This window comes from Lontra canadensis, unplaced genomic scaffold, assembly GCF_010015895.1.
Source record: "Lontra canadensis isolate GAN:19392208 unplaced genomic scaffold, GSC_riverotter_1.0 scaffold105, whole genome shotgun sequence".
NCBI classification, from domain to species: Eukaryota; Metazoa; Chordata; class Mammalia; order Carnivora; family Mustelidae; genus Lontra; species Lontra canadensis.
This window is the reverse complement of record NW_022631099.1, coordinates 1,490,274-1,511,942: the sequence shown is the minus strand read 5'-3', so window position 1 is coordinate 1,511,942 and position 21,669 is coordinate 1,490,274. Positions and strand designations below refer to the sequence as shown.

At 41.6% G+C, this 21,669-nt stretch overlaps 2 protein-coding genes across 5 annotated transcripts in view; one reads left to right on the top strand and one right to left on the bottom strand.

Annotated features, from left to right (window-relative positions):
* NCOA5 (nuclear receptor coactivator 5) overlaps positions 1-10,188 on the bottom strand; it is a 28,769-nt gene extending 18,581 nt beyond the window's left edge. For 3 of the 4 annotated variants that reach the window (XM_032838673.1, XM_032838675.1, XM_032838676.1), the window contains exon 1: positions 10,076-10,188. The gene's annotated coding sequence lies outside the window, so the exon portion shown is untranslated. The remainder of the gene's footprint in view (positions 1-10,075) is intronic. The other variant, XM_032838674.1, reaches the window with a different exon arrangement.
* On the top strand, positions 9,531-20,776 carry LOC116855723 (mucin-1-like). The gene is made up of 2 exons (XM_032838678.1): positions 9,531-10,621; positions 20,760-20,776. The coding sequence occupies exon 1, from the start codon at positions 9,567-9,569 to the stop codon at positions 10,293-10,295; it is 729 nt and encodes a 242-aa protein (XP_032694569.1). The 5' UTR covers positions 9,531-9,566; the 3' UTR covers positions 10,296-10,621; positions 20,760-20,776.
* Positions 20,777-21,669: the final 893 nt, after the last annotated feature.

Sequence of the window (21,669 nt, the reverse complement as noted above, 5' to 3'; positions counted from 1 at the left end):
AATAAGCACGGGATCTCCCAGCAGGATTCCAGGTATTATTGGATGGTCTTGTGAATAAAGAAAGCTTCTCTACTAAATATTGACTTGACCTGAACATTTAGGTTAGAGTACAGAACATATGGTACCATTTTAGCGGGCACATTTCTATTAATGTGATATAATTTGCTTACATGGTATGAGAAGGACTATTACACTATCAAATTATATTCATTTCTGTGAGCACCTACATATTAGTACTGGGGAGACCAAAGTAGTCATGTATTATACACTTTTGGGGCAAAGCTGGCTCCAGTTAGAATGAAGGAGGTAAATATTTTACTTTGAAGTTAGTGAAATTTTTTTGCAATTATTTGAAAGATTATTTAAAATTCAAGATTATTTTATCTTTAAACCATTTTGATTATAATTTGCCTCCTACTATCTATTTTCACTAAATAGTCTAAAGCAATTATATCTGGATGGTGTGGCTTATGTTTCTTCTGTAAAAAAGAGAACTCTTAGACCATTTTAAGTTTCTTCTTAAATGCCAAGTGTTTGTTTATTCACCTATATTTAAGAGTTCCTTATACCTCCATCTTGGGTGAGATATGGAGAAAATGAGACCTGAAGTTTTTGATAGTTTCACTGCCACCCAAGAGGGCTGGCTGCTCAGGTTAGAGGAGGGTTGGGGGGTGGGTTTCAGTGAGAGTTATGAAAGCAAAACTGTTATCACCACCAAGACCTATACACAAAAAAATCCTAATACATGGTCACATAGAACTTTTGGAAAACCTATGAGTTCAGAAATACAGGAAGAATAGAGAAGCTGCCAAAAGTAAAATAACTTCAGGGTACTGGTCACAAAGCATAATTAAGATTTAAAGAGTCAAGGAAAAAACCCTTGTCCCAACCCCTCCCCCCTCTTTTTTTGGTCACATAATTTAATAACCCACCAACTGGGAGGTCGGAGGTTGTTTGAAAATGCAAATATTGGGACTGGTAAAGGGAGCTTTTGTATTAATTGGTTAATTCGATTTTTTCCTTCTTAACTCTTTACAGAGATATATAATCTACACCAAGGAAATAGAAATAATGTTAATATAAAGGAAAAGAAAAAAAAAGATGGAAAGACAATCTGGCCACCTTTCTGGACATTAGGTAGGGAACCATAATTGGAGAGAATTTAATCAACAAGAGGGTAGTGGCAACTTTGATGTTTCTTTCCCCTCCTGCTCTATCTCATCCTGGCCAAATGCCCTTAAGACCTGAAGTCAGTCTCTCATTGTCTCTTTCACCTCAGCTTGGTTGGTACCTCCGTACTTTGGTAGCTATATTAGCTATGTGAATGCCATTCAAAATCACCATCACAAGGTACCTTGGCCTGAATATCTTCTAAGGTTTCTTCTGAAAATAGTTAAAAGCACTTTTCAGTTAAGGATTTTCAGGCAAGAAAAATAACACCAACTGAAGGGATCTACATAAAAGGAAACAAACCAGAAAATAATCTAGAAAACACGATGTCACACAGGAAGTGGCAAAGCTGTTTTAAGTCACAAAAGATTGGGGTAAAGAACTTTCAAAGAATGACACAATGCCTACTGTACAATTTTAGTTTAGGCTAATATGCTAGACAGGGTTCACACAATGGTCTTTGTACAATGCTATAAATAAAAATGCATGTTTCATTCATAGTACCAAGAATGGCTTTGCTCTATTATTTCTAATTGTACCATCATAAAAACAACTCTTTTCACCTTAAAATCAATTTTTATCACAAGCTATCATAATGGAACACCATAAGGACTATTCTAGCATGAATTGCTGCACTTAGTGACAGTATCACTGTTGGGACTGTTGGCTGCTGAAAGAACCCAGAAGCCCAAGTAATTTTGATGTGATTATAAATGAAATAAAATTCCCCAAAGGCTTAGTTGAAAACCAACTAATAATCAGTAATTACTAAATTGGAACTATGTAATGATAAAGATAACGCCACTTGAAAAACCATACTGACAAGAAAGAGGTTATCACACATTAAATTCCCCAAACTGGGAGGGGAAAGGATTGGACTTCTCAGTTAAACTATATTTATGAAGATGGCCTTGATGGTATACTATAACATCAGGAATACATAACAAGTTATAATGCAATGAGTCAGGGATAAGAGAATGCCCTGCTCGTTGTTTCTCAATCCTTTAAGCTTACTTTAAAAACTATGCATTCCCTCATATTGGATTCTTTCTTTCATTCTCTAATTAAAATAGTGAAATCTGAATTTGTGGGGCGCCTGGGTGGCTCAGTTGGTTAAGCGGCTGCCTTCGGCTCAGGTCATGATCCCAGCATCCTGGGATGGAGTCCCACATCGGGCTCCTTGCTCGGCAGGGAGCCTGCTTCTCTCTCTGTCTCTGCCTGCCACTCTGTCTGCATGTGCTCGCTCTGGCGCTCTCTGACAAATAAATAAATAAAATCTTTTAAAAAAATAGCGATTATATCTTTAACTATATTAGATGATTATTCCTAGGTACAGGAATGGGGGAAACAATGATAACTTTTATTTACAGAATGCTTACTCTGTCCCAGAGCCTGTACTAAGAACATCATTGTACACTATCTCATTCAATCCTTTCTATAACACTTGGAGGTAAGTACTATGATCTCTATTTTGCGAATGAGGAAATTTGAGATTTAGAGAAATTAACTGACTTTTCTTAGATCACATGATGGTCAGGAGGCAGAGCTAAGATTCAAATCCAGATTTGTCTGACACCAAAGTGCTTAACTATTATGCTATACTGCTCCAACAGGGAACAGAAAAACATGGTTTCCATTATGAACGCTTGCTAAGACTCCCTGATCAAAATGACAGAACCTGGGATAAGCCCAGTCTATGCCAGTCACACCAATGTTTAAGTGCCCCAGATACCCAGCAGGGCAGAGCCTACTTATTAAATTACCACTTCGGTTTTTATCACCTCAAACTACAGCTGACCCCTGAACAATGCAGGGGTTAGGAGTGCTGTTCCCATGCAGCGGAAAAACTTGACTACCTAAAAACTTAACGGCAGCCTACTGTGGACCGGAAGACTTACTGATAACATGAACAGTCAATTAACATGTATTTTTGCATGTTATATGTATTATATACTGTATTCTTACAATAAAGTAAGGTAGAGAAAAGAAGATATTATTATGGAAACCATAAGGAAGAGAAAACACATCTACAGTACTATAAAAAAAAATTCACATATAAGTGGACTTGTGCAGTTCAAACCCATGTCGTTCAAGGGTCAACTGTACAATGTTTCTGACTTTGCTACCGATATTCTATTCACTTCAACACTTTAGAAAAAAATTCTACATCATTTAATTTTCTGCCCTTTTTACTTCTTTCGAGGAAAGAGCACTCGCCTGATCAGCATATCTGAGTTCTAGTCCTAATGGGAGTGGTGGATAGTTAGTCAAGTCATTTGATTTCTCTAAACCTGATGAAATGGATACTCTACCTGTGTTGGTTATACTGATTCAAGGACAGCATCAGCATCACTAATTTAGACTCACAAAGATGGAGCTAATCTAAACTGGTAAAACAGCCTGAGCTACAAAAAATGTAAAATACAGGCTTATTTAACACAGGTAAAATTTCCGCTAAACTGTACAAGTAGAAATCCTTACAGACCTGAATTAACACACTTATAAACAGTTTCTAATCAGCTCAATCAGACGCCTCTAGGCCTACTATGTGTCACACTCTGTACTACGCCTTACACATACAGAAATAACAAGGCTAAAGTCTCTGCTTTAAAGGAGTTCACTGTTTAATAAAGGAGAGTGGGACATACACAAGGATAATCAGAATCTAAAGTAGGTTTACTGCAGAGACACTGAAGGCTTGTGTGGCAGGGGAGAAGAGACTGAAAAGAATAAGGGGTAGGAGGGACAAAGAGGAGGCAGGGATGGCCTAAGAGAAGAGTCCTGAAGGATGAGTAGTTTAGAAAGCTCAGAAAGAGAAGAGTCATTCCAGCCCATGTAAAGGTGAAGGAACGGCGTGAAGAACATAATTAGTAAGTTTAGTGTAGGGAATAGGGGGACAGGAGGAAGAAAAGAGAGAAGAATTACAGATGCAAGCCAGAGTTAGAAAAAGGTCACAAAAAACTTTGCTGCTGAAAAGGAAAAAATTGGTGGCAAGAGGGTCTGTATACACTGAGCTACCATAATAGAGTCTCAGTGAAGCTAAATTAATAAAGGATTCCTATACGTATATTATCCAAAAAAGGGGGGGCAGGAGTATTTAAACCTAAGATATTCAAAATATTAACTATAGTAATGATTTCCAAGGATCACTGGTTTGACAATGAAGGGTACAGGAATGAGAAAAGTATTTAAAAGGTTATGATTCTACCTTCAGTAAAGGGATATAAAATAAACTTGGGCCCCAAGTCAGGAATTAATAGCCAACAATATTAGTTTAACCCACTGTGCTGGAAGAAACAGACAACCAAGCACCCTTCCTTAGTTTTTCCTAATACTTAAAAACAAACAAACGAACGAACAAAAAAACAACTTAGTGTGATTAAAAAAAAAACACATAACACACAATTTATCATATTAACTATTATTTTTTTTAAAGTAAGCTCTATACCTAATGTGGGGCTTGAACTCACGACTCAGAGATCAAGAGTAGCATACTTTACAGGTTGAAACAGCCGGGTGCCCCCATACGAACTATTTTTAAGTGCATGGTTTAGTACATTGAATATATTCACACTGTTATACAACAGATCTTCAGAACTTTTTCATCTTGCAAAACTAAAATTCTTTATACCCATTGAACAGTTTCCCACGTCCCCTCTCATTTATATATATATATATATACACACACACACACACACACATACTTTTTCATTCTTCACGTCGCATTCCTTTCATGAAGAAATATCAGTACCACCCGAGAAGATGGCTAAACATCATTCTCAGACCTCATCACAAACTTTGAGAATCTGAGGATGAAGCCTAGGAACCTGTATTTTAACAAGCTTCTCAGGTGATCCTTGGCAAGTATTTGGGAACTGTATTATCTATTTATCCCTTAGCTTATGTACAACACATACTTAGATCCTCCATTTAGAAACCTCTTTAAACTCTTGTATTCCAGGAGTAATAACCCATAAACATAATGCTACAAAGAAAACGTCATGACAATGGCTAAAATCTGTCAAAGTATAACCCTTGAAAACAGTATAGAAAACATAATCATATCGCTACCTCCAAAGGAAATGGAATCATGAACCCAAGTTTCCACTGTACTAAAGTTAGTAATAATATCCAATTGTAAGGTCAGTGTCCCTGCCCCCCAAGGAGGAGTGTATACCAACAACTTCTCTTCAATTTCACCTGATCATTCAAAAAGTATCCTGAAAACTTAAGCTTTTTTCCCCAATTACCTAGTTATAAAAGAGCAAGAAAAATATTATCCACTGAGCTTGCCACTTTTTGATAGCGTATTATCCAGTTCTTTGGCTAATAAATGGCAAAATTTCAACTAAAGTTCTCTCTAAATTCTGCACACTAGACCTGTTGATGTTGTTTTGCTGGCAGGGGCTAAAACTCCTACTTCTTCTTAGGCATCTGGTTTTCATATCTAAATGCATCTCTTTGCAAGAAGAGAAAAATGGTCACACATATGATTTCACATCTACACCACTAAAAGCAAAGTGGAGGAAATCTAAATTTAATAAGCAGACCATGGAATCTTGGTAGGTCTGCTTTCTTTGTTTTCAAGAGGTAAAAGCATCCTACTGATGCAAATGGAAGGAATTAAAATACTAAAAACTCTACAGATATTCTAACTATTGCTATTACCTCTAGTTCAAACCATGAAGCCAAAGAACATTTTACAGTTAAATTACAGTTTTGCTTAAAATGTATACCAACCATAAACCAGAGTTGCCAATTCCTATTAGTAATCTGGGATATGAATAGATTAGTACTAGAATCTGATTCAATCTTCTATTTCTAGTGAAAACTCATTTTCTAAAGCCTAAATCCGGGGGTCTCAAAACCATAATGTACCTAAAAATTGCAGGGTTTGCTTCTGAAAGGTAGATTCTCCAGCCCCCAACTCCAGAGTTGGGGGGGATGGGAAGCTGAATACAGATGTGTATTTTCAACAAGCTGTTCTAGTGACTGATGGTGTCCTGAAATAAGTTTATAATCTTAAGTTTTTGTACTGAACGAAATAATATTTTTTATTTTTTTCTTTTGGATATCAAGAATAATTTCTGAAGAGACATTTAAAAATAAATTTCCTGTATCATCTCTGATGGTAAATACATGTTATTACTATCTCAATCTCCAACTGGATAATTAGGTATACTCACTTAAAGCCAAATTACTCATAATTCAAAGTTCTCCAAAGCTTGCTCACTAACTGCAGGATCAACCTAACCTTCAGTAATTCAATCACTCTAGATCCAAACCAGGGGACCACTCAAGATATTTCATAGAGCTCAAGTTATAAGACATTCTGCTTTCTAAATGTTCTCCAATGCAACTTAAGTTGCCCTGATCCTTGCCTAAAGTTGTCAGTCTTTATGTAGGTCAACAACAATGTTGTTTCGAATAGGAAATAAAAGGAAAAGAGTATTATGGTGTGCAAAAGTTCTGATTTTTTGAGGGGAATTTTCTTAACATAAAAATAATTGATAATGAGCACTGGGTGTTTTACACAACTGATGAACCACTGAACTCTACCTCTGAAACTAATAGTACAATATATGTTAATTAATCGAATTTAAATAAAAAAAAGAAAAAAGCACTTGGTCCAGTTGACCTATTATTTCTTTCTTTTTTTTTTTAGTGATAGGCTAAAGAATGAAAATGACCATCCCTATAAATATTCATGTCTGGTGGTAATAAAACCACCATTTAAAAAGCAGCAGGCATGCTGGTATTATATATTTAGCTGTCAGTATACTTCATACTTCTCTAATGTGCTACGGCTTCAGACAGTGGCCTTACCCTGATCCTTTCATTAACGCTTCTCATTAATGAAAGTAGCATAGAGGGTAATATTCTGTTGGTCACTGCCCTTTTCACTTCTTGACAGTTCAACTCTGCTTAAGCCAAACAGTCTAGACAAATGTGTATGCTGTTCACAGGACAAATCTTTTGGCACAAAAAAAAAGCTGACTGAGCTTTAAAACCACCTGTCTCAAAACACATGGTAATCATTAGTAAACCGCAAGGTAAAGAGAGGAAACAGAGCATGGCAGAAAGAACAGTCAGTTTGGGAAAACACTAGGACCTAAACATGTACATAGGAGGATAGCAAGACAACGGTACCAATGAGATCTTCCTCTCTTGGACATCTACAGTGCATATGTTTAGCATATTAAAGTTCTGGAATAAGGACACCTCTTTATCTCATTATTTCCCAATTTTGCTTGACCACAAAATCTTATCTTCAATAGTATCCTGAATATGTTCTACTAAGTATATGATTTGGGCAAAAAAATCTAACTTCTCTGAGCCATTATTTCCTCACAAGCAAAAAAAATTTAGTAATATCAGCCTACCTATCTCACAAGATGATTAGTGGGAGCAAATGAATTGGTACTGTAAACCTACTTTTAAATCATATGCACTGAAGGTTGTATGTGATCATTACCATTAAGAGTAATAGTTTAGGAATAGACGTTTCATTCTTTATATGGGGAGTCAAAAACAAAGAAACAAAGATAGTTGAAGGGAATACAATTTTAAACACATTTCCTCCACAGGTATCTCATTCAAATACTAAATACATTTCCTCCACAGGTTTCTCATTCTCTTACAAGTACAAATGAATTCCAATACGTCTCACCGTAGTAACAAGCGATACAAAGGCACTGCCATCTGCAGGCCACAGGGATAGAATGCTTGCAATGGTACTTAAGAATGAAGTTTCAAACCATGAGGCACTCTTTTTCTTCTTCCTTTTTTTTTTTAATCATACTTCTAAAACCTTTCTCCAAAGGACTTAGCTTTTGAGCACTGATAGCTTGAACCTCCATGTGCTGAAGTTTAGAAACGGACCTGAGTAAAAAATTCTCATTTCTTCTCTAAACAGGACTGATCACCTTTAGCCTTATATAAGTTCTACATTTTGCTCTTACCAAGGTAACTCCAAGGAATGTGGATTTTTCTTTTTAGTAGACTTTGAAGAAACAACACCTGAATGGTCTGAGCAGACTTTTCTGAGTTTCCTTTCAATAAATTAAAGTAAATCTGCTCTCTCACACACACAATGTTTATGGACCAACTACAAATAGAACAGACTGTTGACATAAATAAGTTAATCTGTCAATGCTTCCCTTTGTTTGAAAAACCTAATTAGCTTTTTTCAACAATGCATTAATCGGCAGCATCTGATCTAGCCAGAGAAAGGAGCTCCTAATGCCTTCTTGAAATATGTGGTGTTCACTGGCATGTGAGCCTGAACCACCTGCAGCTAGAAAAATTCCTTCCACTGGGCCCTGGAATACAGTTTCTCCAGCACATTCTACAAGGAAAACTACAGTTTCTATGTTTTAGGTTAAAAAATCATGTCAGAGGTTTCAAATGAAGATGACACGATGACACGTGTCATGACACGAGCTAAAAGAAAGGCAAAGAAACTAGAATATAGGAAGAAACAGTAAGTAGCCAAGTGATCTCCAATACCCACAATGCAAAAGCTTGGGCTTTACTGGTTGGAAAAAGGCAACATGGAAGTGAGTTTTCACACCCGGACTGACTCATACAGAAAACATTCAATCTAGAGTTGTCAAAAACCAAAACTGCTCCATGGTCATACGCAGAAAGAGTCAGGTGGTTACCATGCCACAATGCTACCAGAAAAGTGAGGAGGCACACCGGCGCACGGGAGCTGACAGTTCCTGCAGGTCCCTGGGACTAGCGCTTGTAAGTCAATAATGAGACCAGTTTACAACGAAAAAAGCCTTGTAATATCATCATCCCCAAGATCCTGGAGCATTTCACGGAATCCGCTATGCCTCAGGGAAAAAAAAAATCTATGCACGGAGCGAAAGCCAGGACGACAATTAACCCCGTACTCCTAGGGCAGCGTTTCCCAAAGCGTGGAACGCAGAGTAACTTCAGGAGGAACAAGGACGCACTGTTTAATAGATAGATATTTATTTTTTATGAGCATTAGAAAAATAACTGGCTTTCCATTATACGGTTTGTGATTTACGTTTCCACCTTAAACAAATGTATTTCAGAAGGAGGAGGAAAAAGGAGTCAGTTTAAAGAAAAAAAATTAACATTTGGTAAATAAATTAACAGTACAGAAGGTACACGACAGAAAGGTGTAACGCGAGAGACTGAAATTTGGGAAGCGCCGTCCTCAAAAAAGCCCCCGGCGGGTCGTGGGGAGCGGAGAGTGACCTGGGTCAGGAGACAGAAGAGCCAGCAGGTTGGGGCGTTGGCTCTGTCGCTAGTTTCCACGGTAACCTCGGGCACAGTTTCTTTCCCCATCCTCGGGGCCCGGGGTCCGCGTTATAAAATGAGTGGAGGTATCACGCGACAAGGAGACAGACGCCCCGAGGATGCTGTCAAGGGGCCGCGAGGCGGCGGCGACGGGGGCCAGCGTTCGGTTCGCCGCACGGCACTGCACGCCCGGTAGAACGCCCGGAGAGGCGGGCCACCTCAGTCCGAGTTCGAATCCCGCCTGCGCCACCGACTCGCTGAGGACCCGCAGGCGAGCGACTTCACAGTTTCAAGAAAGGGACGCGGGGTGTGCAGGCCTATCCTACAGACAAGCTCGGAGGACTACTGTCGGCGGTTCGCGCACAAACAGGCGGCCGCGGTGCGGCGCCGCCCGGACCCGAGCCCACCACCGGCCGCCCCGGCTGTCCCGGCCTGGGCTTGACGGGAGCCAGAGGCCGCGCCCCGCACCGGGCATGCGCAGCTCCGCGCGCACCCGGAGAGGAGCCGAGGCCGCGGTCGCGCGTCGAGCGGGCCCTCCCGCCTCAGCCTCCCCATCCGGCCCGGGCCCCTCAACCGCCTGCCGTGAGCCCCACGCCTCGGCGGACGGCCACCGCTTCCCGGCACTCACCGCTACCAGCGCGGCGGGCTCCCGGCCGCTCCTTCGCCTCAGGCCCGCCCCTGCCGCCTCCACCTCAGCCCACCTGCCCGCCGTAGGACAAAGGCGCCACCAACCGACCGGCGCGGGCACGAGGCAATGGCGGCCGGGGCGGAGAGTGGGGGCAGAGGGCGCGCACGCAGCGGCAGGCGCGGCAATGTCGCAAGAGCGCGTGGGTTTACGGCAGGGCTGAGTTGGGCGTCGATCTCCTTAGCAATCAGGGCGGGGAAGTGGCTCCTGGCGGCCGTTGAGAACGCTAGGGGTTGCCTAGTAACGGCTCCAAGGCTAAGGATGGGTCCAGGCTTGGTCCTCCGACCCCAAAGGCTTCGCCTTTCTGATATTCGGAGCGCCTTTTCTCCCATTCTAACTGTGGAAATAGATCATTTAAATCCTAAAACACTTTGGTTTCGTTTTTCATAAAACACAACAAAAAACAAAACACCTTTGGATGTGTGTGTTGGAGAATAGTATATGTATTCCCGTTACCTCCGAATCCCAAGGAACAAAGAAAGCAGAGAGGTAGAAAAACGCTTTATTTAAATTTACATTTAAATAGGCTGTGTACCCTATTAGTTTTGCTGACAAGGGGCAAAAGGCTTCTGTTGATATTAGTTACAGGTTCTTTTTGAGTTATTTCTTCCTGGAATATTTATTCAATGTCAAAAATAAATACCGCAGAATGTAATTGTTGACTATGAAGCATGCAAAATGCTGTATTGTTAATTTTTTTCTAGAATAATTTGTCAGAGGGATGGAATTTGTTCACACAATTGTAAATACACTTCATTAATCACAGCTATCGCTATATGAACCAGGTAGGCTTTTTTATTAGTTAGGAATTGTCTCAGACCCCGCTGGGGTCTAGTTTTTCTCTTTGTGAATAGTGCATGCCAAGGAAAAATGGTGGCTGTGGAATTGGAATGCTATGGGAAGTCAGATTTCTTTGACAACCATTCATTTGCTCACCCCTTCACTCATTTGCTCACTGAATGTTTATTACACACCTACTAGGTGGCCCTATGATTTATTAGACACCTACTTTTGAAACACTGTCATGAGCAAATGGAGACCCATCTCTGCTGTCTTTGAGATTACTTTCTAGTAGAGAGAGAGAATTAGGGAATAATCACAGCTGAGTGTGTAATTACAAACAGGTAAATATTTGAAGGAAAGAAACAGAGACACACAGTATTGTCTCGTTAGTCTCACCTGTGATGAGTGCAGGGTATGCCTGACGCCTTTGGACAGATATGCGTCATCTTTGGGTCCTTAATAATTCATAATTCATCATGGCACCTGGGATTTCCCACCTCTGCTGAGAGCTCCCAGAGCAGATAGGGACATCTACGCCCAGGGATTATTATTTTTTTCTCTATTTTTCCTATGTTGTTCACTCACTCTAGGTGAGAAGTCTCCGGATTTTATAGATTCACCTGCTTCCCTGGTATCCTTTTGTGCGTAGGTGAAGAACCACACTGGACTCAGTTCAGAATCTTCTGCTTCTTTCCTGTGTTAGCCCTTTTTGATGTTTATGCCATAAAATTGTATGCTTTTCCATTTTTTGGTTGAGTTGATTAATTCTTTTAATTTTCTGATATCCTTTAACTTATTTTTACTATTATTATTTTTCTGGTGAGATATACAGAGACAGAGATTTTGTGGCCCAACTTCATCTTCCTATCTTTTCCCATCCAGAACATTTCACATTATATCAGTTGTTATTCACGCCCATCCACGAGATAGATGCTATATAATTTGAACTTCAACAATTCCTTAACATTTCAAACTTTTATCTTTTTAACTCTGCTAGGTTTGCAAAATTTAACTGTGTTGAAACTTACAACTACTTCTGTGGTCCCTAGACCAGCAAGCAGCATCAGTAACACCTGAGAACTTGTTAGAAATGCAGAATTTCAGTCCTACACAAGACTCATTGAATTAGAAACTCTGAGGGTAGGACCCAGGCATTTGTCCTTTCCCAAGCCCTCCTTGGTGATTCTGATGCATCCTAAAGTCTGAGGACTACTGCTGTAATGTATTCATTTTATTTGCTGTGTAGTATTATTTTGTATGAATCTGCCACAGTTTGTGTATCTGTACTAAGGAATGGTTAGATTTTCTTTCGGCTGAAAGTGTGCTGGCTCTGAACACATTAGTACCTATCTCTTTGGGTACATCAAGGACACACACTTAGGAGTAGATTTGCTGACTCTGTAGTATGTATCACATCTCAGACTCTAGGAGGGTTAGCCAGACTGCTCTTCAGAGAAGTATGTGTGGTGTATTAATGCATGGTTCTGCCTGCAATGTATAAGTACCCTTTCTAGATACCCTTATCAACTTTGGATATTTTTGGATTTTATTCATTTACTTATTTTTTGCTTATGACTCTAGGTATGCAAAAATATTTTTGTTGTTTTAGTTTGAATTCTCCTGAATTTAGTGATATCGAGCGTATTTTCTTATCCAAGTTTTTCCTGAGTTTCTTCCTTTATGAACTGCTTGTTGGTATTTCTAGACCATTTCGCACTGGGTTTATTTCTGTTTTTCTTATTGATCCATAGGAGTTGTTTATCTATTCTGGATACCGATCTCATGTTAGGGTTCGGTCTTCTCTCTGTGGTTTGTCATCTTACTTTGTTAATGGTATCTTGTCATTCACAAGTTTTACAGTTTAATGGAGTCATATGTTTCAACCTTCCCCTTTATAATTTGTGGTATTCTATGTCTTGTTTACGAATTCCTTCCCTTGGGGCACCCGGGTGGCTCAGTCAGTTAAGCGTCTGCCTTTGGCTCAGGTCATGATCCCAGGGTCCTGGGATTGAGCCCCGCATTGGGCTCCCAGCTCAGTGGGAAGCCTGCTTCTCCCTCTCCCACTCCCCCTGCTTGTGTTCCCTCTCCCTCTGTCTCCCTGTCAAATAAATAAATAAAGTCTTAAAAAACGAAAGAATTCCTTCCCTTTGCTAATGTCATATAGATGGTCTCCTTGGTAAGTACTGTTTTTTTTTAATACTTTTTTTTTAAAGATTTTATTTATTTATTTGACAGACAGAGATCACAAGTAGGCAGAGAGGCAGGCAAAGAGAGAAGGGGAAGCAGGCCCCCCACTGAGCAGAGAGACTGATGCAGGGCTCGATCCCAGGACTCTGGGATCATGACGTGAGCCGAAGGTGGAGGTTTTAACCCACTGAGCCACCCAGGCACCCTGGTAAGTACTGTAATTATGTCAGTTTTACAGGTGAACCAGTTGAGGCACAGAGAGCTTCTATATTATATAGCTTGCCTAAGGTCACAGAATGCTGGAGGTGAACAGCCTGGGCTCCTGACCTCTGAGCATGTAACCAGATACTAATTCTGGTTTAGGAATTTCTTGCCGTCTTGCTCTGCTAATTGTCTCATGAGAACACTTCTCAGCCTTTTCTGTAGACACGTAGGGTGTGCAGAGCTCAGATGTGCTGCTGGTTAAGGCAATTCTCATTCACTACATAATGAAGCACTGTGACTCTAGATGTCAAAATCTCTAAAAATATGTTTTAAAATGTTCAAATAATTTCAGATTTACAGAAAAGTTGCAAAAAATAGTACAAAGAGTTCCTGAATGTCCTTTTCTCAGATTCCCCAAATATTGAACGTTTTACCTTGTTTGCTCTGTAGCTGTCTCTCTGTTTGTTTCTCTTCCTCTGTGTTATCTCTGTGTCATCTAATCCACAGCCTAATTTGAATTTCACCAGTTGTTCCACTAATGTTCTTGAGAGCAAAAGAAACAATTTGTTTCTGGTCCAGGACCCAGTTTCAGGTTACATGTTGCCTTTATTTTCATCTCTTGGGTTTCCTTTGATCTGTGACAGTTCTTCAGTCCATCTGTGTCCTTCATGACCTTGACATTTCTAAAGAGTACAGGCTACTTATTTTATAGAACAACCCTCACTGAGGCTTGTCTGATGTTTCTCCATTGTGAGATCCAGGTTCTACATTTTTGGCAGGAAGACACAGAATCGAGGCTGTGTCCTTCTCAGCCAGCAATTTTCTTTTGAGTAGAATCCTCTGTGATATTATGTGCATAAAATGCATTTTCCAGGCAAAGTGATTACTATCTCTTCTTTCCAATTCCCAAAGGGTTCACACGACCTAACAGAGGCCAAGAAACTCATTTCTCCATGCTGGTCTTGAAGGGATTCCTTGCCAATAGGAGACAGGGGAGGGGAGAGGCATTGAGAGTGGAGGTGACTGCCAGCCTAGCTGGGACCTGCCTGTGCGGCCCTAGCCATCTATCTGGTGGGCCATGAACACAGACCTCTGACGCTCCAGCTTTCTTGGCTCAAACCTATTGAGGGAATTTACCATTTATGAAGTCTCAGTAGATTAGTACATAGGCCGTAGAATCAGACTGGCCTACGTTCACAACTCTAATCTACTACTTCCTAGCTGGCAGACTTGGATGTGTTCTTTAATGTCCCATGACTCCTCTTCTTCATCTGTAAAATGGGAATGATGATAGTATGTGCCTCATAAGGTCAATATGAAGTATGTTAAATGAGGTAGTATGTACCACGCGTAAAGCTCTTAGAATTATGCCTGATTCGTGCAGGCTCAATGGGTCATAGAGGTTTTATGATGCCATGGTTTGTGTCTTTCTATAGATTTATTTGTATTTGCAGTTTGTTAGAAATCCTTAGAAGACAGGGGCGCCTGAGTGGCTCAGTGGGTTAAGCCTCTGCCTTCGGCTCAGGTCATGATCTCAGGGTCCTGGGATCGAGCCCTGCATCGGGCTCTCTGCTCAGTAGGGAGCCTGCTTCCTCCTCCCCCTCTGCCTGCCTCTCTGCCTACTTGTGATCCCTCCCTCTCTCTGTCAAATAAATAAATAAATAAAATCTTAAAAAAAAAAAAGAGAAATCCTTAGAAGACAAAGGCCCTTGGGTTTTCATGGGCTACTCTGTTCACAAGCGGAATAAATAGAATAAACGTCACTGGGAGTTGAATGAATGAATGAATGAATCCTGGTTCCCCAGGACGTTGGGGTGGGGGTGGAAGGGACTTTGTTGTGGTGAACCCCAAATGAACTAATAGCTCCTCAGAGTAAGATTCTGCCAACAAAGTGGGTCAGAATGGGACAGCCCCAACTTGGCAAGGTCTGTTGTATGTTGAAAGGAGTGGCTCAGGGAACTGCAGAATAGCCACACTGAGGTCCCTCCCTGCCATCAGGGAGACCAGCCTCTATGACACGCCCATCAGTGTTAGTATAGCTCTGTACAACTGTGGGAATCCGGGTAATGACCTTCTAAAGATATCCATATCCTAGTCTCTGGAACCTGTGAATACATCACCTTACATGGCAATGGGGGCTTTGGATGTGTCATTAGGTTAAGGATCTCGAGATGGGGAGATAATCTTAGGTTGTCCAAGTGGGCCCATGTAATGTAATCACAAGGGTCCTTATGGGTGGGGGGTGGGAAGGTTGGAGTCAGAGAAGGAGATGTGATGATGGAAGTGGGGGCTGGGGGGAGGGTGTGGAGGTGGGAGAAAGACAGGGAGAAGGAGAGAGGGAGAGGGAGATAGTGGGAGATGTTACTACACTGCTGGATTTGCAGGTGGAGAATGGGGCCACGAGCCAAGGAACACAGGAGGCCTCTAGAAGCTGGAAAAAGCGGGAAAACAGATTCCCCCCGGAGCCTCTAGAAGGAACACAGCTTTGCTGACACATTTTTTTTTTTAAAGCTTCTATCTATTCTTTTGACAGACAGAGAGAGAAGAAGGGAAGCAGGCTCCCGGCTGAGCAGAGAAGCCCGATGCGGGGCTCGATCCAAGGACCCCGAGACCATGACCCGAGCCAAAGGCAGAGGCCCCAACCCACTGAACCACCCAGGTGCCCCAGCTGACACGTTTTTAACTTGACTTTTCACCCTCCTGAAAATGTGGTAAATATACATTTTCCTTTTCTAATGTTTCCGTGATTTACTTTTCCCCTTTTAATACCTGATTATTTAATCCAATTAATATTGAAGTATGATGTCACATTTAGATTCCCTCTTCTTCCAAGCCATTTCAACACAAAATAACACCCCCAAACCATTTTTGTATCTGTTTATCATATAATATTCTTTTTAATAGGAGGATTAAATTTAGGGGTTTTCATTGCTTCTGTAGCATTTCCTATTTTTTTCATTTTTTTTTTCAGAAAATAAAAACCCAACGTGGGGCTTGAACTCATGACCCCGAGACCCTGAGCCAGCCAGGTATCCTACTCTTTATTGATTCTATAATATTCCTTTCTTTTGGGGGCAGTTCACATTGTTTTAATTATTATTACCCTAGATGGCACATATTTAGTTGTTTTATTTTCAGAGCCATGTGAAATATACTTATGAAAATGTTTAAAAGGAATTATCTTTGATGCAGGTAAGTAAATCTTTTTTTGTGCTACTCGGATCCTCAGGGCAATCTGATTAATGCCTCCCTTCCTTTGAAATTCTCAAAGGATCCATCTCCAAATTTGCCTATATATATTGGGTTATAGAAATAGAGTATAAGTATAATAATCATAAAAATGGTGAAGGATGATGTCAAAGATGAGCCAAGTCCTGGGTCACTGTTTCCTGGTGATTCTGATTCTGTGAGTTTAGGGTAAAACTTGAGAATATTAAGCAAACAAACAAACAAACAAACAAAAAAAAACAAGTCTCCTCCCAGGTTTACAAACCGCTGGGCTTGGTGATTACAGAGATAACATACCTAGAAACCATTTACCATGTTTCAGGGTCTCTCACAAATTACCCAGACTGAGACTGTTAAGTCTTCTTTATGAGAGTTGGAACTGGATAACTGGCCAAGTCAGTAGAGGCAGAATCTGAAGGATGAATGTTCCAGATTCAAAGCTTAGTGATGTGAAGCAAGTGTTTCATTCTTGTTCATAGTTTCTGTGAACCAGGAATTCGGGAAGGGCTTAGTTGGGCAGTGCTGGCTCCAGGTTTGTCAGACAGTGTGGCTGCAGCTGGAACAGCAGAGGGCTGGAGCAGCTGGAGGCCGGAGGGACATCTTTCTCCCCTCACATGGCCTCTGCATGGGCTAGGCTGGGCTTCCTCACAACATGGTGGCTTCAGAGTAGTTGTGCTGCTTCCATGGAGCTCGGTGCCCTGGGAGAGTGGTTGAAAGAACCAGGGAGGAGATGTGTTGCCCTCTCTGACATAGTCGTGGAAGTCATATGCCTCCTAAGGCTGGCCAGATTCACGGACCCCCTCTCAATGGGAGGAGTGTCGAGGGCTCTCACTCTGAGCAGAAACTGTGGGAGGGAGATAGAGCTGTGGCCACCTTTGGGGAATCCAGTGGGCCACAGAGTTTTCCCTCATCCCCGTAGCTCGTACACCAGATCCTTCCCCCTAATGTTTCTCAAATTGGTCCTCCCCGGCCACCACCGAGTCCAAGCTGTTGTCACCCCTAGCTTATACTGCTTTCCTTGTCTCCAAACTTGGCTCCTTGCTTTCACCCTTTCTTCTCTCCCTATCTTTTTCTTCAATAGAATGTTTTTAAATAACAGATCTGATTATCACTCCCCATGGTCCTTGGGACAATGATAAAGCTGCCTTCAAGGCCCTGTGAGATCTGGAACTTTGCCATCCAGACTTAACATTTTGCTACTATCCCTCTTGCTTTCCAACCTGCAAACACACAGGTATCATTTTGGGCCCTACATTCACCACATTGTTTCCACCTCAGGGCCTTTATACCTCCTGTTCCCTCTGCTTAAGTACTCTCTTAACCCTTTTCCTACATTTCCATCTTCCCTCCTCCTTTCTCTGCCACCTCTTTAATGAATTCCTATTCACCCTTAAGGTTGTGAAAGTCAATAAAGGGAAACCTCATGCAGAGTGGAGTTGGGAAGCCCCGAAGGGGAAGTTCTCACCCACAAACTTACCAGGGCAGCTTGTTTCACATTCCTAGACAGGAAGACTACCCAGCAGGAGGAAGGAAGATTTTCTCCTCGCCCAGCAACAGCCCAGCCCATGAGAAACTGCCATAATTCAGCCAACGAGGAGCCATCATCACCCTGAGCTGCTGCTTTCCTCCAAGGGGCTTTTGTTCAGAGCAACCCCTTCCAACTTCCTCCTTTTTCTCCATAGAGTAAAGTTCCTCTGCTTTGTGTGGTTTGCCATAGCCTGCATGTCTCAGATTGCAACTCTTCCACAATTTCCAAATAAACTCATTTTGCTGGTAAATACCTGAGTATTTTACATTTAAGGTTAACAAGATGTTCTTTTAAATCTGAATCCCAATCCCCACTCAAAATAGAAAGATAGCATAGCCTGGTAGCTAGGACCATAGACCAGGGATTCAGACTACTTGAGTACAAATTCTGGCTCCACTATTTACTCACAGTGTGACTTTCAGGCATGTCACCTAACCTCTCTGTGCCTCGGTTTTCTCCTCTGTAAAACAGGGATAGTCATAGGACCTCCCTGAAAGGATTATTATGAATGTTGCTGAGTTAACATCTGTAAAACACTTAGAACACTTAGTGCCTGCCGTGTACCGCACAGTAAGCATTAGCTAGCTGGTAGTGGTTTGTCAACCTGACACACGCTCCTGTAGGACTATGCTCTCCCATCTTGAAATTACTCTTCCAGTCAGAAGCCATTTACTGAGATGTGAGGGGGAATCCTGGGGGTACCTCCTAATCTGTGACTTTGGACCCACAGTTGAGAATAAAGGGGCACTAAGTATTTTCTTAAGCAGGAGGCTTTAGTCCGGGGTTTGTGAACTTGAATGGGAAAAACCTGCTTCTTTGTTCTCATTTACCTCTAACTGAAATTAAGCAATTCTTTCCATTATGAATGTAAGCAACAGAGGTATTAGCAGAGCCTGCTACACTGTCTCCAGTGGAAATCACAGATATTTCATATCACAGTACAGTTATTGCAGATGTCTTAAATTATTGTTTGCACTCATCATTACTTTGAAATTATGGAAAGCTTAGACTTGCCGCTAGATCTTATTATGTAATCCGTTAACGAAGAAGCTCATACAGGACTACAGACACATTTGTCTTTTTACCATTTTGATGACTGTATTTCAATATAATTGGTTTTCTTTGTACCGCTATCATATTTTATGCATTCACAAATGTTTTTCTAAGAAAGGTCCAAAGGCTTCTATGTATGGTCAGAGGATTCTGCAAAACAGACACACACACACACACACACACACACACACACACTCTTAAGAATCCTGCTCTAGGTGCCCCTGGGTGGCTCAGTGGGTTAGGCTGCTGCCTTCGGCTTGGGTCATGGTCTCAGGGTCCTGGGATCGAGTCCCGCATTGGGCTCTCTGCTTGGCAGGGAGATTGCTTCCCTCTCTCCTCTCTCTCTCTCTCTGCCTGCCTCTCTACTTGTCTACTTGTGATCTCTCTCTGTCGAGTGAATAAATAAAATCTTAAAAAAAAAAAAAAGAATCCTGCTCTAAAGAAAAAAGTTAATGTCTGGGGTGAGAAGCCCTCCTTAGGACAAAATAAAAGGTGAATGCTTTCTTTGAGTCAGTCACTCTCCGAGGACTTTATATATACATCCTTATTTAATCCTCCCAACACCTTAAAAGGTAGGCACTAGGGGCATCTGAGTGGCTCAGTGGGTTAAAGCCTCTGCCTTCGGCTCAGGTCATGATCCCAGGGTCCTGGGATCGAGCCCCACATGGGGCTCTCTGCTCGGCAGGGAGCCTGCTTCCTCCTGTCTCTCTGCCTGCCTGTCTGCCTACTTGTGATCTCTGTCTGTCAAATAAATAAATAAATAAAATCTTAAAAAAAAAAAAAAGGTAGGCATTATTATGATCCCCTGTATATAGGCAAGAAAATTGAAGCTCAGAGAGGTTGGGTAAGTTACCCAATGTCACAGGGCAGTATCCCAGTGGTAGAGTTCATACTTTTAAGGCCAACATCCTGCTTTCCACATAAATCTAGTCCTTCACTATCCTGCAAAGTAATTATCCCATTCCTCCATTTTGCAGGTGTGGAAACTGTGTCTCAAATAGGGTAAGTTACTCTTCCTCATAGTTAAGCAACACAGTCTGTCAAACCCACATCTGTCAGGCTCCAGAGCCCCCGCGTCCCACCGTGCCCTGCAGAGTTAACTAAAGGTGCCATGGAAATGTAGCTTGGGCGAGCTGACGGTTTATCAGATACATGACTTGGGCAGACCTTTCCATGCCATCCATCAGCATTAGATGGTTTGGAGAGAAATGACTCCTTTTCCTACTCCAGCTGTGGGGTTACAGAGCAGTATGGGGCGCATCTTCGTGGATGTGAAATGCACACTGGCATTTGGAAAACTCCATTAGCCGCTATTGTCTAGACAGAGAGTGAAAGGGGAAGCAGGAGATGTAACAATACACGAGTAGGAAGTTCTGTATCGGGCTCACATTAAAGCGGAAAGAACCATTATTTTGAAACCATTAAAGATGAAGTTGGTAAGGATCAGTGTGGTCTTGTGACCTGTGAATCTAATGAAATGAAAATGAGGTAATGGTATGTTTTATAACTATTGAGGGTCTGAGAAGCTGGAAATTATCTCAGCGTGAACACTTGAAAGGAACAGGGAACAATGGAAGCTGTCTAGAAAAGGATCTCTATTCAACTTTATTTATAGTAGGTATTCGTCTTGTCTTTCAACACCAGGACCACAAAGGAGTGTGTTTCATTTTGCTGGGTATATGAAAATACAGCCGCTGTCACAGTCCCTGTGCTTCCTGCCATAGAACCTGGCATGTTCAAAGGAGGGAAAGCTGGGTGCTGACTAGCTGGCACTTGGAGACGGGGCAGGAAGCAAGGGAGGAGAAGAAGGGAGAAGAAAAGAACCTAAGAGATTCTTCTCATCGTTGCCCAACCCCCATTCTCTAGACCTGAGCTGTGTGATTAGCTGTGTATGACTATTTACTTGTATTAAGAGTAAATGAAATAAAAAACCTTGTTCCTTGGTTGCACTGGTCATATTCCAAGTACTTAATTGGCCCCTGTGGTTTGGCTAGTGGTCCTCACATTGGATGCAGATATAGAGTATTTCCATCAGCACAGAAAGTTCTGTTCGACAGCTTTGGTAAATACCCAGTTCCTCCTGTGAGTCTAGGGGCATTCAAAGTCCAAGGCAAGTGGTACCCTATGACTGTAACATCCCTGGGCCCCGGGAAGATAGAGGATTAAGGTCTTTCGAAATGGCACATGAGTCCCACGTTCCTGTGTGACCTTAGGTGAGCTACTTGTACTCTCTAGGATGCAGTTTTCTTATATTTCTAATACTAATGATTAATATCACTTCCACTGGATATTATGAGGAAATGACAAAATTAGTTTTATCCTTATCATAACCATGGCAGCTTTCAGGCCCATTTTACAGAGGAGGAACCAGAGATTTAGAATGTACTCAAGGCCATAATCGGGAGCAGAACCAGGCTTTGGACCCAGACCTCTGACTTCAGAGGCCACATTCCCACCCATCAAGCTATTTCTCATCTGCAAACCAAGGGCGCTTAGTTGAAGTCTTGCAGAAACAGAAACTGAGATAAGGATTTGAGGGCAAGTAGTTAATTTG